This window comes from Acanthaster planci, linkage group LG02, assembly GCF_054643075.1.
Source record: "Acanthaster planci isolate LZ-2023a linkage group LG02, COTS_SCS, whole genome shotgun sequence".
NCBI classification, from domain to species: Eukaryota; Metazoa; Echinodermata; class Asteroidea; order Valvatida; family Acanthasteridae; genus Acanthaster; species Acanthaster planci.
The window spans coordinates 12,298,075-12,315,109 of NC_141778.1; the positions used below are offsets into that span (position 1 = coordinate 12,298,075).

The window sequence follows — 17,035 nt, forward strand, 5'->3', positions numbered from 1 at the left end:
TGTACACGATTTCTGCCAAAAAAAGTTAAATTAATACTAGTAATACCTTGTGTATGTTTGTTTAGGATAAAGAGCATTAGGCCTATTGGGCAATGAACAGATTTCCCATGGAAACCACGACGTGCAACTGAACTGAAGATAGGATAAAAGTATGTGGCAAACGCTGCGCAAATGTACATGTAGCCTACGTGGACAAACATGTACATGTACATGCACACTAGTACTACTACTACGTCCATTGTCATGACTGGAAGCACGACACGCTTGACCGTGCGAGTTAGTTATTAATCTTAATCAAGTGCATGCTAGGTCCCAGTGTTTTTTGCACTTGTGCATGGTGTGCAAATATCTAACGGTATCGCGTGAGCTGGCCAAGTACATGCCCCATTCATTGTGTCATTGTGTTGAGGCGGGATCTTTGCCCTAGGATAAAAGCGGCTATATATAGGCCTTCGTTAATTCAGGATTTTGGTTATTTGTGCTGGCATTAATTAATTAACTTATGCTGGTAGTACCTAGGCCTATAAAAAGTGCCAGTCAGGGGGATGATTAAACACATTAGTCGAAACAGATAGGCCAACATTGGTATTGTCATTAATTTGTTTCTTGCAGACTATCCTTCTCAATACAGTTAGGCTTTGGAACTTTTGTTCGAAAAATTGACGATACAGCTATCATTTAACTTGTTGATCACTGTGGAGAAAGCGTAGGCGTGTGGTGAATCAAAGTCTTTTTGAAATTCAGCAAGCTTCAGGTTTATGTCAAACATGTTCACTGTGTTACATCGACCTTCATCTCAGGAAAATGAGCACTCCATTTGTCCTTGGTGAGTTGTTGCAATATCGTTAAAAAAATTGTAATTTTCAGTATTCCTTTGTGGCAAGTTGATATAGACTGCAGTTTGTATAGCTTGTATAGTACAGCAGTTTGTATATTTACTGAAATGGAGTCTGTTGCTGTTCAATTTAAGGCATCATGGTTTTTTTAATGTGTCTTGTAATAGGTGTGAGCTAAGAAACATTTATTTGGCCGTCTTAGCTCTGCCAAAAATTCACTTTTATTAACTTTTTTTTATGTAAGTTATAATGAAGAAACTGCTCAGCTTATCACCTCTGCAGTTTCACTCATTAAGTTGCGAGTTCCGGTTCAAATGCCTTAATTACCTTTGATTACCCAAATTTATTTTCCAGAAAAGAGAGAATAGAAGAATGGCAGCTTGCCGGAGGTGCTCCACCCTAAGCTCAGGAAGACAATGCCGACGTGGAGGTCAAGTGCAGCACAGCGATTTGGACAGCGGTTCTTTCAAGAAAGAAAATCGTAAGTGATGGCTCTTCTGTGAGATTTTGAGTTATTTCTCTTCCATGTGTGTTGTCTGCTGTCCAGTGCCACAAATCATTTGGTTATTTTTTAAGCTTAAGCACAAAAATATCGTAGGATGCTAATTGTACTGTTCCACACTAGATGTGTAATGCCATATGTGTGTGTTAAAAGACCAACGGTCTTAAAATGCTACCATTACCCTTTGTTCAGTTCAAAACCTGTCCAAGCAGGAACATGACAGGGAACATTATTTTGGCCTACTTGTGGTTCCAAAGGGGAACACAAACGTGGATTGTACATGCAGGCTTAAAGTGCATTGGGCATGGGACGTGCGGACCACGTTCAGCTCTACGTCCAGTTTCTGCTTAGATCTTGTAATCTCGATGTACATGCACGTGCCTGTGATCGCCTTTGTTAGTTTGGGCCCGAGGTATTCCTGCTCAGCGTAAGATATAAGTATCTCACCTCACAGTACAAGTACCAATTCCTGGTGGGTTCCAACTCATCGAGGGTGACACATGAGTTGACCACCACACTCACTGAATCAGTGTCAGTCTCCGTAAAGTGGCAAATTTTAAATGGTTTAAATTCCACATATATACCATCGTATAAAACTGGAAAATTATCATCGATTGTAAAGTACACATTGGCGTGCACTTTGTTCCAGGTCACAAAGCTTCGTCTGCTGGGAAGAACAGCTTAAAGAGCCTTGTGAAGCGTATCATGAGCTCAATCTTCACTCATGAGCTGGGTTTGCATTTTAGCAGTACTGGCAGCTGGGACAACTCAGCAAACACATAATGCTGTGACAAAAATCGTTGAAGGCCGCACCAAAGTTGTGACTAAAACATTTTGAATTAATATTTTTATTACAACATAGATGGCTTGTTTAATTAATGTTATCTAATTGTTATTGCGAAATATTTGAAACAGGTTTTAGAATTACCGCTAATGGGTCACTTGGGAGACATTCCCACAGGAACGTGCTCAAAATTTTTCCAACTTTACTGTCCCATAATTTAATATTCCCCAATCTGATCTGAACCAAACTTTGTATGTTTTCATTTTTAATAGGCCCTAAACTATCGTCTCTCAAAATAAGGACAGTCAAATTCGGCCTCCTTCTGGTAGTTTGAAAATGGGGAAGCACTGAAATGTCTCCCTAAAGCCAATGTCTCCCTAATGCTGAAAAATTTACCACAAAATGTCTCCCAAATGACTTATTTGAAAATATTATAGCGAAAACAAATGTTGTTAAAGTTATATGTCCATTATCTTATTTATAGAAGTCATCGCATTTGTACCCTTATGTTTTGAGAAAGTTAGCTTCATGTGTTTTTATAGAAATGCTTAAGACGTTTTAATTAGCAGGATGTTGAAGCATGAAAATGACGTGGTAACGGCAATATTGTCATTTTATTTTTAAATGACGGTATAGTGATATAGCCTTACAAACATTTTCATGACATCTTTGTGATTTTTAACGAAAAGTATGGGCATTGTTTTCGACATTGGTAAGAAGTTTTGCCAACAATATCCCTTAATATCATTAAAATGTCATTAAAATGTCTCTAAGACCATGTCACGATAACATTTTTGTAGACTATTATGAACACATTAGGCATAACATGTCTATCACATTTTAAAAACACCAATGTATTTGCTGGGAAGCAGGCCTGGGAGGACTTCCTAATGATTGTTAAGATTATAAAGATTAAGAGTTTTGGTGCCAATTTGCAACATGTTAATTTACAAATGACACTTGAAGTCCTTTTTTTTTGTTCCCATGTTGTGTAGTTTATGGTTCTTAAGCTTGCATTTTCATTGGTGAATTCGGGAGAGCCCATTATACAGGATAAAGGGGGAAATATGGGAGGATCCATTAATAATCAGAGGATACACAAGGCTAAGAGACCGAAGAAAAAAGGAGGGGAGCAGAAATGGAAGAAAAAACTTCTTCCCAATTTTACATCATCCTCATAGCTTCCACTTGAAGCACCTTTTTTTTGTTTTGTGTAGAAAGCATTCGAAAGACACCGAGGATCATGCATCCGTCTTGGACGGATCCATCGACTCAGCCATCAGTGACTGCATGGATTAGCCGATCGAGGGACTGTTAAGGGGGGCAAAGCGGAACCGAGCTGCATCGGCTGGCATCCCACAACATTGGAGAACGAGAATGATAATGATAGGAATTTAATTAGTTCCTCTTTGTTTTCCTCCTGCGTTTCTTATTTACTAATATACAATGTTGCAGTTATAACCGGGCATGTGCAGGCCATTCGGGGTCTCAGGTCACGTGATATAAACATCATAGTTAGGCATGGCAACGTATGCTTTGTAATCAGGTTTGGGAATTGACGGTGACTGCGTTTTAGTCGAAACCGATCGTCTCTCTGCTAGTCTGTTTGCCTGTTCATGTTGAAAATCTTTTCAGGTGAAAGTTCCCAGCAAACAATTTCACGTTTGAGAACGTTTTGTGAAAGAACTTCTTTCGTTTTTACAACGTTGTAAATAAACGTTTTTAGGATGGCTTAATGTGGACACATTTGGCCGTTTGAAGCACGATAACTTCCCACGTTTTACGAATTTTCCTCCTACAATTTTTCTCCTGACGACCTATTGGACGTTCAACAAACCAACTTACATGAAGTCAAACTGTTTATAAACGTTAAAAATGTTTAAACGATGAAGTTCTTAGGTTCTATTTTTATTTGTAACCTCCTTTCCGCTGTCATGTGACGTTACATTTTGAGGACGTTCGGGACAGGCATTTTGGACGTTACAACCAAGTCGCATGCTACTAACGTTTTGTAAACGTTAAAAAGGTACGTGGTGGTAACGTTTTTTATTTTATTTATAACCAACTTCTTACTACCATTAACGTTTTAGTACATACCAGAAACAGTCATTGAACGTTTTGTAAATGAGGCTAGACCTTGGCAATTAGCCGTAGAAGAGCCACGTTTTTATAAAGTAAGCACAAAAGCATAAATTTCATACCCTAAATAATTCAATCCCTGAAATTCTTATACATGTAATTAATGCAAAAAGTGATTGAGTGATTTGCAAGAATTGACAGGGAAATGAGGCTTTATCACTTCGCTTGATTTAAGCGCTTGTATTTGTTCTGGGTGGCAAAACAAATTGTAATTTTGAAATTACAATTAAACTAGAGTGGAGTTTATATACAATTGTAAAGCTTGCCCTTCAATTTTGCTGGGCTTCTGCACTTTGTATAATAGGTAAATATGGTCCGACTTGGTAAAGAGCCTACACAAATCTATATACATGTACAACATTAACATTTAAACTATGAGGAGACAACGTGCATTCTTATTGAAATCATACACTAAAACATAACATAACTGGCAAGCGGGCGGGCGGACGGACAGGGCGGCTTAGCGTAGCGGTTCTTTCCTCGCTTTGTACGAATGAGGCCCGGGTTCGAGTCGCAGCTTGGCCCAGGCTTTAAGTGCATTTGGTTTCCAGTCCACACTCGCTCTCGCGGGCTTTCTCCGGGTACTCCGGTTTCCTCCTGCCTCTAAAACTGGACCTCCGTCCTAACTCCGTAATGTGATGCTGATTAATTAATAGGGTGTATGAATTGGCGCAAATAGCCTGAGTTGCTGAAAGCGCCATCAAAACAAAACAACAACAATAACAGTCAGCATCGATCATTCCGAGCGGGCAGCTTTGGGGGTAACAACTCCTTGACCGTTCGTGAGTGTAAAGCTCTGCCATGAATAACCTATCTATCACTCCCGAATAAATAGCTCAGATTTGGACGAGCAGTACTCTGATTATTGTCCAATGATAATACAGTAATATCCAGCCTTACTAGCAGCAGTTGCTCGTTGTAAATATGGAGACGATGTATATAACTCTTCGGAATAAAACAGTAGTGTGTGTGGCTTAGTCAATCCAATGACTCTCTTTCTTTATGCTAACGGCTCCCTACCCTAAGAGACACGTTACACTATCAAGCCTTTTTCCTGTCCAATTACGAAATGCTCGTCTCTATTGCCAAAGGCTCTCCAACATGTCCCAGCTTTCAGCATGATGTGCCAGGCTACTCCATTGTGTTTATGGCTCCCTGATATTGAGAACAAACCCCAAACTTGTGTCAAACTTGTGCTGAGTTGACCTTGCACACATGTACACCTGCTCATAATGCTGGAACATTTATACCCTGTGGCCACAAACTGTCGATAATATAATGTACGTTCACAAGCAGTAGTACATAAAATCCGCCAAGCCCATTCGAACTAATGGGATCCCATTGTTTTAGTTTCATTTCTAAATTTACATGTAAGACTACATCCAGTTCATTGAGCTCCACAACAAAACAACGGCTAAATTTGCAGCTTGCCAATTAATATAAAATCCTGAGAAGTTGGATCGAATTTGTACCACTAAATCACGTTGATTCAAGACAAAGACAACTGTAACAGAGTTTTTTTCTATGCGACAATTTAAACTGAATGAAAATAGTGCCTAGTGACATAAATTATGCAAATGAAAATTTAATGTAATGTAAAAAATAATGTTCAGAGTAAAACCATACTTATAGCCAGGCTATTCTTTGAACGTTCTAAATACCATGTATTGTAAACTTTCCAAACGCAACGTATTTTCAACAGTGCCACAAACCCCGTTTTTAAGCGTGTACACCACTTCATGAACCGACATGCAAATTAAAACGTTTTATAAACGTTTGAAAAACGTTCTGTATGACGAAAACATAAGTGACCTATGCAGAACCTAAGTGAAAAGTTTTCGGACATTTTGTCTTTGCTGGGAGGTTAGGCGATTAATCTTTGGGTGAATGAACCTGGGCCCAATTTCCTGAAGCTGTTTAGTAGAAAACCTTTGACTTTTTTGGTGGTGAAAACTTCAAAATCTGGTAATTTGTTAAGTAAAAAAAAGTGCATATTGCATCACATCAAAATGATCCTACCCTAATAAATTCAGGGTGTGAAATTGATTTTGGTGGTACCGGTGGCGCTGATGGCCCGATTGTAGCCGATGTGAGGTCATTACTTTTTGGTTTTTTCACATGTAACCAATTGGCCATGATATTCGTTACATGTCGGAATAGAATAATTCCAACACCATTGTTAAGCCATCTCCAGAACCTTTTTTTTATGATACTATATGCCTCAATCTATCCACTTTAAACAAATTGTCACGTGCCTATTGCATATGCTCAATTTACAAATGTACCAGTTAATTTTTTTATGAACAAGCATGTGAAATTATACGTAAAGGTGACATCTTATTCTGGACAATATACGATCATCTAGTTAGTTGTGAAAAGGCATTTTACATGTTCAACTCCTTTAATCCACGTGTGTGCACATGTAAATCCCAATTTTACCCAGGTTTACCCAGAATGCCTTCTTGGGCCCCAAATACTCGGGTGCATTTCCCATATGGGGGCCAGTTGGACAAAATTGGGCCCCATTCGAATCCCAGTTTGCCCTATTGGGACCTATATAGTTTAGTTGTCCGTTTGGTCCCCATTGTTCCCAGTTTTGTCCGATTAGTACGCAAATGAGCCTCAATTTTTTGCTGGCAGGGGTGCTTGTAATTACATGGCCCTTTGGTCATTTAAATCATGTGTACATTATTGTACAGTTGTACTTACCTGAAGAACGTCGGGATAAGTTTGATCAGTTCAAAGAATCGCAGTCCCTTTAGTGGCCCCCATTTCTCTGGGAACTCGTAGTCCAGTGGCACTCTCCAACCAAATTCCGGCACTCCAAAATGTTCCAAGGACAACTCCATCGAGTTACCTGATTCCCAGGTCTCACTAGCCATAATGTGTGCTTGTATAATCTAAAAAGAAAAAAATGTGCACAAAACAAAACTTAAGAAATAAGAAGGAATTTGGGGTCCCCTTGAAAATTCTCCTTGTGGATAAAATAAACCTAACAAGGGATTTTTAAAGAACACTTTCTAGGAATTCGAAATAGCAAAGGCAGAAATGGGGAAAACAAAAGAAAGATAAAATATAAGTGATTCAACTGTCAACTGAAAACACTCAATATTTATTTAAAAAAAAAAGTACCTGTAGAAGGTTCAAATGTCAGTATAGTCTGGTTAAAGATCACTGACTGTGAGGTGGCAAACTCTAGCAAGGCAGATTTCTCTCGTCAAGATGGAGAAAGGTGCATGTATCCCTATAAACACATACACTCTTCCTTCCTGGTCTGCTAATGGAGAGGTTTACTGGACATGCAGAGGACATGGTCTCACTCGCAGTGGACTTTGTTCAAACAGGTCAAAGTTCTGGGGCACTTTGGTTAAAAATTAACCAGGGGAATGCATTTATAATCACAGGCTAAATGGATGCTGCTTAATAAAAAAAAAAGGCTAAGATCTAGGAAACCACTTCATTAATTTAAAAGCCACATCACAAATAAGGAGGTATCAATTAATATCCTCACCACCGTTAAAATATAATACCAAGACAAATAACAAACGTACATAAATAAATCGGTGACCCTATGCAATGCAATGCTATTTATACCTGTAACAACAAAGGGCCCTTAAAGGCTAGCAGTCGGTTAACGACTGATAACGCTACCCTGTTAAAATAAGACAGTAAATAAATAAAACTAGAGGTAGTATTTGTTAAACAACAACCACAGATCTGTTTCGGATTTCCTGTTGTCAGCTAATAGTATTTGATTTTGAGCTATGACAATTTTTTTCTTGGACCTTTTCTGGAGCTGGACTAAGAGTGCAAACCTAATACACAGTCAGTCACATCGACAAAAGTGTCGAAAACTGGCTCTTGAAACAACATGTACAAAACCTATGACAAAAAAAAATACAAACTTCAATTAAGAAATTGCAAGATGACGTCATCATAACGCCATTAGTCCGGAATAATTCTTGTATCAGGGTCTTTGTTGGCTGTAACTTTGAAACATCCGGATGTTACCAAAATGGTGGCTTGAAAAATTTGCAAATCAATGGGCTAAAACACATGCTGAAATACTGCACCTGTTCATGTCACGGGATTTACGTTTAAACTGAATTTTTAAAATGAAATATTACTTGATATTCTTACTCTTGGGTATATTTTAAATCAAATAAAGAGCAGAAAGTTAGTGTCTACTTACACATTATGATCGGTAAAACGTGTAGAAACCTATTTAGAAAAACTGCAGCTTAAATCTCATGTCGCGGGACCCCAGATGGTGTCATTTAGACAATTTTGTCCTGGGATACTCTCTCCATGGTGGACTACAAATGTACATAAATGGAATAAGTCAGATTGACCAGAGTGATGAAGACTGCACCTTTGAAAAACGTGTACAAAACCAATGGGGGGAAATTCAATATCCACAAATCAAAAATCCAAATTCTTTTATCAGGGTCATTGTTGGCTGTACCTTTGATGAAGATCAAAGATCTCAAAGTTACAAAACTGGAGGTGTTTAAACGCGCTTAACGCGTACAAAGTTAATGGGCTGATATAAATATTGAAAAATCAATAATAAATCAGAGGATAACGTCATGATGACGTCATCCATTTGGAATAATTTTTATCAGGTTCATGGTTGGCTATCACTTTGATAACGATCAAATATTGCAAAGTTATCAAAATGGTGGCTTGAAAATATGTCTGAAGTCAATGGGCTAAAACACATGCATACAAGTGCTCCTTTAAGTTCTTGTCACGTGTTTTAACTGAATTTTGTTTTGAACTATTACTTGATATTTTGACTCTTGTTTCAAATCGAATAACAGAGCGATTGATATAATAGTGTGTAGTAGAAATACGTGAACAAACCCTATCGCGAAAAATTAAATATTCAAAATTCTAAAATTAATCTCGTGATGACGTTGGCATGACACATTTCTAGCAGGACCGTCCTCAGATATTTTTTAAAGTCTTCCCGGGCCAAGTTTGAAATCAATCAGATCTATGAAACTAAAGAAGTCACCTTCCAAGCAAAAGACGTGTACAAACCCTATGGGGACAGTCTGAAAAAGGAAAAGAAACTAGACCTCTGGGCGTTTGTCTTATGGAAAAACACAGGGCTTTTTTTAGCATTTTAAGATTTTCAAACAACTGTCAAAGAAACCCAGTTTAATGAACTCAAATGAAGACTGAACTGTTCACGATATGCAAGGTTTGAGCCCAATCGGATACGTCCTTCACGAGATATAGTGCGTTGAAGAGGGCATCTTTAATATCACGTGACTTTTCACAAGATGACGTCATCATCATATCCGGTCAATTTGGTCTCAAGCACTCCCCTTGTATGATATCTGCAAGGTTTGAACCTAATCGGACATGTATTTCATGAGATATAGACTTTATCATGATGCTTCCATGTTTGTCTTGTCCCCCGTAGACCGTTGATAATAACAATTCTTATATTGATAAAAGGGAACAGACTATTACTTCTTCCAGCCTCAGTTTGGTCCTATTATTTTGAATATTAGAAAAGCAAGATGGCTGCCCCATGAAAGAGGTCTATAGTGCTTCGAGGAGTGCACCTTTAATGTGTCACGTGACATGATAATCTCATGACGTCATCATTACATGACATCAATTTTCATCTATAACATCCCTTTAAAATACCTGCCAAGTTTCAACTTAATTGTACGTGCACTTCAGGAGATATAACATTTTAAAGAATGCACCTTTAATGTCACGTGACTCGTCGACTGATGACATTGTCATCACTTGAGGTCAACCTCTGTTTATAAATCGTCCCGTCCTAACTATCCGCTGCACGGTTTCAACCCAATCAGACATTTACAGACAAAATACAAATACAAAACATTATTGTTATCGCGGATAGAGCGCAGCTTAGAGATTGCAAACATTTCTTCTTTTGGCGTCCCATACCATACGACCTGCTCTCTGCACCACCATGTGCTTGGCAATTTTTCAACTCCTGCGCATATGCCCTACGCACTGTGCGCCACCTATGTGACAGGCAAATCTACACATTTTTTAGCCAATGCACAGTATTCAAATGGGATTTTCAAATTCACAAATAATTTAAGGGGGTTTTCGTTGTGGGTGTATCATCTGTGTGAAGAAGTTCATCACTTATACACTTCATGCAGTTGACTTCAATGTTTTTGTTATTATACACAGCTTCCACTGTATTTCTTAATAGCGCCCTTTTTTGACTGGTAATCTGAGAACCATGCTCTATACTCGTCCATAGACAATAGATTTCTCACAGTGAATTTGCACGTCATTTTCCCACATTTTCAGGGCACAAATCTCCCTATCGTTCCTTGCTAACTGTATAAAGCGCCCAGTGAAGCATTGCATGTAAGTTTATTCCATTTTTATCCTTTATCAAGAGGTATTTCAAGTAGTTTAGATGGCTTTACTTTGTTTACACATGTACATACCCACATGTTCACATGTTAAGGATGCAACAGTATATGGACATACCAAGCGATCCACATGTTCATGGAATGGCAATTTTTTACGCTTATAGGCCTGTTAAATAGACATTTCCATAGGTCCACATGTGCATTAAGGGCTATGTGAGATCCTGTCATGTACATGTACTAGTTTGACTAGTTATATGTACCATGAATCTCAGTGTATTTTGGGACTAGAGACTCATACATGTGTCTTTTTGTGTAGTATTCATAGCTTGAAGTGTTCATAGCTTGTGGTGTTGATAGCTTGTAGTGTTTTCTTGTTTGATACGCAATTTTACTCCATGTCAATGACATCATCATCCAGTGTGACCAAGTAAAACACCAGAGGTACATGCGGAGCTATTTCCTGACTATATATTATTTCGTCAGTGGGAGTTTGGCTGGCTGCCAAATTTTGATTAGAAACATCTTAAGGAGGGCAGTACAGTTTTAGCTATTATCTAACAAATAATTAACGCTTCAATCTTTAACAGATGATTCTTTACCGAATTTTGAAGAAATCATAACTTCCCGTATGATGACGTCATCGGCCCCATATTTCAAACAAGTTAACTGGATGAAGATCATCGCTTACATCAATTCCCAGGCGATTCAGACGAACTCCGCCACAGACATCTATTCAAAATTCATTTTTCAGAATTTTTAGCCTGTCGTTAGAGGTCGCTTGACAATTACGTGACGTCATCAGTATATGACTTGAAGAATACTGTGCCCCAACAGACTAACACTGTTGAAAACAACTTGATACCTATTACCCTTTTTAAACAATAAGCCCACTTCTGGTTTCTACCAGAAGGAAGGGTCACGTGATTGGACCCACACAAGATGAATCGAAGACCCAATTTTACTCTGGCACTTGCCGCAAACATAGTTTTGTTGATTTTATATGGATTTTTACAACATTAACATAAAATTTAAATACTCAAAAATTGAATAATAAATCACTTGATGACGTCATCATAACGTAATCATTTTGGTATTATCTTTGCTTCCAGGTTTTTGCTTAGTATAACTTTGATGATGATCGACGATTGCTAAGTTACTAAAATGGCGCCTCGAAAACGTGTACAGTCAATGGGCTGAACTAAATATTAAAAAATCTATGAGAAATCACTTGATGACGTAATGTTTCTAGGACCATCTTTGCATAAGGGTTCTACAAGTACAAGTTTGATGAAGATCCGACGTTGCAAAAGCACTAAAGTCGTGTACAGAAAAACATGCACAAAACAAAGGGGCCTTTGAGCAGAAGAGGAGGAAGAAGGAAGAAAACTATAGGTTTTGTCTGTCTTAAGGACAGAGCAAAGGGCATTTTTGCATTTCCTTTTTTTATAAAGAAAAAAGCATGTATTTTTCCAAACAATTTACTTACATGTACATTTCATAGTTTAAACCTTGTTTATGATACGCACGTACAATTGTATTACTACGTATAACTGAAGATGCACCTGACAACCAGTGTTAAGAGATTTTCTAGTATGTTTATCTTCAGTTTTTGATGGTACGGTACCGCAAGTGTTTTTCTATAAAAAATAGTACAAAAACGAGCTGCGTCTATTATTTCATTTTAAATGATAGATGGTTTTGACATTTTAGTAAGCAAGATTAGTGGAGCTGAATTGCTATATAAAAATAAAAGAAAGGCACCTACATCATGCACTGGATGTTTGCAAGTAGTCTGTTTATACTCTGCATTGGTTTAATCTTGGCCAGCTGGGTTACAACAGGCACAGGCATCACATCCACAAGCAGGTGTACACCTCATGTTCTGTTTGAAACAAGTGCATCGAGCACTTCTGCACTTCGATTTACATGCACAAGTGACAAGCTCAACACAGGCGTCTGGTATTGGAGAAAGCTTTGTCCAAACAGCTTTTAGGGAGCCTGACTCCAACTTCCAGGCTGAAGCCGCAAACACAGATCTGTTCTTGATCAGCCTGCAACCAGATTTTTGCTTAGTGGTTGGCACGTCTAGCGTGAAGTTCTACCGATCCTTTGTCGGTGGCAGTGCACCAAACCCTACTTCGGCTTTTCCAAAAAGATGGAGTCTAGCCTGATCTACTGTTAACAGCTCTGGAGTGCCATACAAATGACAAACGAAATTCTCAACACCTCCATCACGACCAATTCCGTCAACAAGCTGTGGATGGTTCTGGAAGATTTTCCAGCACGACTTTTCCCGTGCCTGGTGTATGACAAGGTTACATCGCAGCCTGTCAGGGCATGGAAACCCAAAATGTTGTCTCTCACAGTTGGCGAGAGTCATTGGGAAATCTCGTATACTGGGTAACATTTCCTTCTCTGAGCTGTTCCTGTAATCATCTAAACATCCGCCTTTAAGGTTGAGAGGAAATGCCAGGAGAAGCAAGACATCAGTATCCCTGCAGAAAACCAGCACTCTTTCATATCCACTTCTGACGGCTTCACACACAGGTAGTATAATCCTTGTGTCGGCCTCTTCATGGTTTGCTTGCAACTCTATGTTCTGTTTTCTGGTTGATCTTGCTGTTGTCACATTGGAGAACCCCCCTCCAGTCACATATTCATATATGCCAGGGAGCTCTTTGCCTCTCTCCAAGATAGCTTCCGAAAACAACCTTGCCAGGTCAGCTTTGTTTTCATCAAGGGCGATGAACTGGTTCCATACATGTTGGAGTGGTACATGACGTCCGTCAGTGAGTTTTCTGATTGGTTTCCTTTTACCCATTCGTTTGGACCTAGTAACTGCCTTGATAGAGCTTCCCCCTATGTACCAATCAAACACTAAATCAACTCTTGTCTTGTGCTCTTCAAAGGTCAGCCCGTAGAAATGCAGCTTCTTCTTCGTCATTTTCTACGTGGAGGAGGCGTTGTATGTCCTAGGTGATTCGTGACCTTCCTGACCATGTGATGCAAAATCTGTCTCTGGCTTGATCATTCTGTGTGATGCCAACGATACCGTTTTGCATCTTGCAATTTCTGTTTATCCACTCAGCAGTGGCGTGATCGGTTGGAACCTGGCTGAAGCACCTTTGTGATCTCTTCACAACAAAATTACCACTTACAAACTTGGCATGTTCTTCCGGTGCTCATTAATCCAGAAGTTTCATATCTGCGAAATATAAAGGTGTCCCTACCGTGCATAGTTTGTGTGGTAATAAATGGCAGCATTGCTGCAAATGCTTCAAGATGACGAATCCATTTACCGCCTCGCTCAGCTCTAATGAAGCCAGGAAGGGTTTGTACCAGTTCCATGTATGTTGACCATAGGCTGAAGCTGGGATCGTCAAGGTGCTTGCTGAACTCTTTGATCAGGTTCTGAATGCTTTCTTTATACAGAAGGTCTGACGGTAGCTTTACTGTTTTGGAAAGGTTTTCAGTGTCACAACTAGTGCTGTTTTTGAACAACTCAGCCACGTTGTGGGAATGTTGCTTGACTTCTGCATCACGTATGTGATCGTTTTCAACAAGCCAGGATTCAAACATAGACCATTTGATGTGCCACAGAGCTTCATACGAAAGCTGATGTCCTCTCACGGCACGTAGTATGCTTTACCTTCAAGCATGGTCTCTGTAGAGTTCGCAGCATACACACCTGACTCTGTCCAGAGGTCGTCAAGACCAGCATTTTCCATACGATGCCCAATGGCCTTCAAGAAGTTGAAGCAGACATGCAGTCCTCCAAGGAGAAAAATTACTTTTTCAAACTTCGGATTGGCCCATACAAGTTCCTTACCTCTACTGTAAAGTGGCTGGTCAGCTGTTTTAATGGTGTACTCCTGACCAACGTGTCCAGAAATTTTCACGAAGCGGTTGATCACAGTTGAAAGTGTATTTTTGTCATCTGCTGGTGCCTGAAGAATTGGTAGCATCCCTGCTTTTGTGACAGGGGGTCAACGGTACTGGTGACCTCGTCGAATAATCTCCAAACAGGAGCATAGGCTACTGTTCCTCTCCGTTATCATGTACACGGGACACTACCCAAGCTAAGTCTTTAGCCCTTGCTATTTTACTTTCATCACAACTGTTGTGGAACCACTCTTTCTCAATTTCTATACTATTGCTGAATAGATGTGACGGTCTTTGGCCTGAAGGTAGGACAGCACGATCAAGTCCTTGGAACTCTTGTAGCTGATTTGGTTTGATAGCTCTTGACCTCAGGATTCACTTGCTGTCTAGAGACCCTGGAGTCTGTTGTGGAGCTGGTCCTCTCTGCCATACCATCATCTGTGTGCAATGGAATGTGTTCTTTCCATTTAGTGTTGCTTCCAATACGTCAATGTTGTCACAGGAGCAGTGGATCATTCTCTCTTCTGTGATACTGTATGGAATGTAGACATTGCCATTTTTGGCGAACCTCTCAAGAATGTTATGGGCTGTGGTTGTGTCAATTCTTCGCACTGTGTCAATATCAATGGTATGGTTGGCAGTATGAAACAAGTCAACAAGTGCCTCAGAGCGGGTTGCTTGGTGAAGAGCGCAAGACCTAAGCCAACGTGCTTAGTGAACTTCCGCCTATTGGAAACCGCGTATACAATGTCTGGGGTAATGCTGCACACATTTCGCTTGATGGTGCTGTCTTCCTCAGTGCCTGAATGCACCACATCAATGCCCCCAAAAGGCAAGCGTAGAAACAGATACAGGCTGTTCGGTGTTACCTCATCCACATGTTTTGGTCAAAGTCTTGCCAGGTGTTGCAATGCCCAGGGGTGTCAAGTACACCTTCTCTGATTCTAAGGGCCACATGAACCATCTCTTGAAAGATATTACCTTGTGCGATCCTTATCATGGTGTCCTCTTCATCATCTGTAGATTCTGAATCTGAAGACAACACTTCTTGCTGACGGGACTTTGTAAGGGTCTTGGAAACGATGAAGTCAGACTTCTCACCAGGATACATTAGGAGAAACCCTGCCTTAAGGGTACGAACGTACTAGCCTGTTGTCCAACCACAAGTTGAATCTTTTCACAGAAGGTTGTTCTCCGGGATAGACATCTTAGTGGGATTGAAGTACCCCTTTCAGCACACATACTTTGGTATCTGACCTCATGCTGTAAACATGACCACGAGACAACCCTACACCCAAGTCTCGGCACAGTTTCATCATAAATTCATCCTCCATCGACTCCTCAGGATCACCAAATGATTTGACCTTTCAAGACCTTCTCTCAAATTCCCTCAAGCACACAAGATGATAACAGCCTTCAGCTGCAATCTAGTCACTGATGCCTGAAAGTCTTATGCTCATCACAGGATGAGCATCAGTTTGCTAAGTTCAGTCAGGGCTGCCGACTTTTCTAGTGTCTGTACACTGTGGACCTGTTTACTGCGTTGTTCTTGGCAAAAAATGCAGCGTCCAGTTGATTGCTGACTTAGAACTTTGTTTAGTTGGGGCTGAATACACTAAACACTGGGCTGAGTCAGCACTTGTTGATGCATCTAAATGAGCCTGTCGTTGCTTTCTTGATCTGTCTAATTTGCCCTCAGAACTGAATGTTGAATAGCATGTTTTGTGCCATCTGATTTCTAGTACGATGAAGTCTTCCTCTGAGAAAGATACTAGTCTCTCAAGTACATCCACATATCTGGTGTCAGCAAGTTTTCTGCGCTGCTGACCAACCTCACATGCTCTGGCATTCCCTTCGATGGATGCTACGCGAAGTTCTCCCGCACTGCTTTGACAGAAGAAGCATGTCAACTTGTCAATGTCTTTATGTTGTCGCTTGTGTTTAATTGTACACACCGGATCCATGGTTGACAACAAAGCTCGGATGCTTACAAATTATAAATGATTCTGTAAATGAAAACAACCAGAATTCCCATATTTAGTATAGAGGAGACATAGTACATACAGGTACTCACACTTTCCTACATGCGTAGCAATTGCACGTACATCATCAGAAAAATACTTGGTGGACCATTCCTTCATTCTTCCCAAATACTCTATCCAAATGAAAATTTGTGCCTGCTGATTGAAACTCGTGACCAGACAAACTCGATTTCTGATCCAACAGATACAGTAGTTCCATGTTTTTTAATCAAGTATCCACTGGAAGGGGTTCTTTTTAAGACTCTACCCATATGAGTTCAGAGTGATTTCTCACTCTAAAACGTCTAGTCCCTTATTTCAATCTTTTGGATCTAGAGAAAAGTGTAAACACTATGTACATGTATTATAATCCTTAACATGTTTAATACATAACAGCAAGTAAAATCCGCATTATTAAAATTACCCAGCTTATCTATTGATCAAACATTTCAAAATATGAACTAATAGAATCTTACTAGTATCTGTCTGTC

At 39.7% G+C, this 17,035-nt stretch overlaps 1 protein-coding gene and 1 long non-coding RNA gene across 3 annotated transcripts in view; one reads left to right on the forward strand and one right to left on the reverse strand.

Annotated features, from left to right (window-relative positions):
- Window positions 1-7,544, reverse strand: part of LOC110980408 (non-lysosomal glucosylceramidase-like) — a 29,054-nt gene extending 21,510 nt beyond the window's left edge. The window contains exons 1-2 of one of the 2 annotated variants that reach the window (XM_022237051.2): window positions 7,394-7,544; window positions 6,971-7,161 (exon numbers count right to left, since the gene is read on the reverse strand). In XM_022237051.2, coding sequence (XP_022092743.2) covers window positions 6,971-7,143 — 173 coding nt within the window. In that variant the 5' untranslated portion in view covers window positions 7,144-7,161; window positions 7,394-7,544. Of the gene's footprint in view, window positions 1-1,785; window positions 1,896-6,970; window positions 7,162-7,393 lie in introns of those variants that run through there. The other variant, XM_087133588.1, reaches the window with a different exon arrangement.
- LOC147799900 (uncharacterized) lies at window positions 451-5,243 on the forward strand. The gene is made up of 3 exons (XR_015424497.1): window positions 451-826; window positions 1,191-1,317; window positions 1,988-5,243. It is a non-coding gene; the product is annotated as an uncharacterized LOC147799900 (long non-coding RNA).
- Window positions 7,545-17,035: the final 9,491 nt, after the last annotated feature.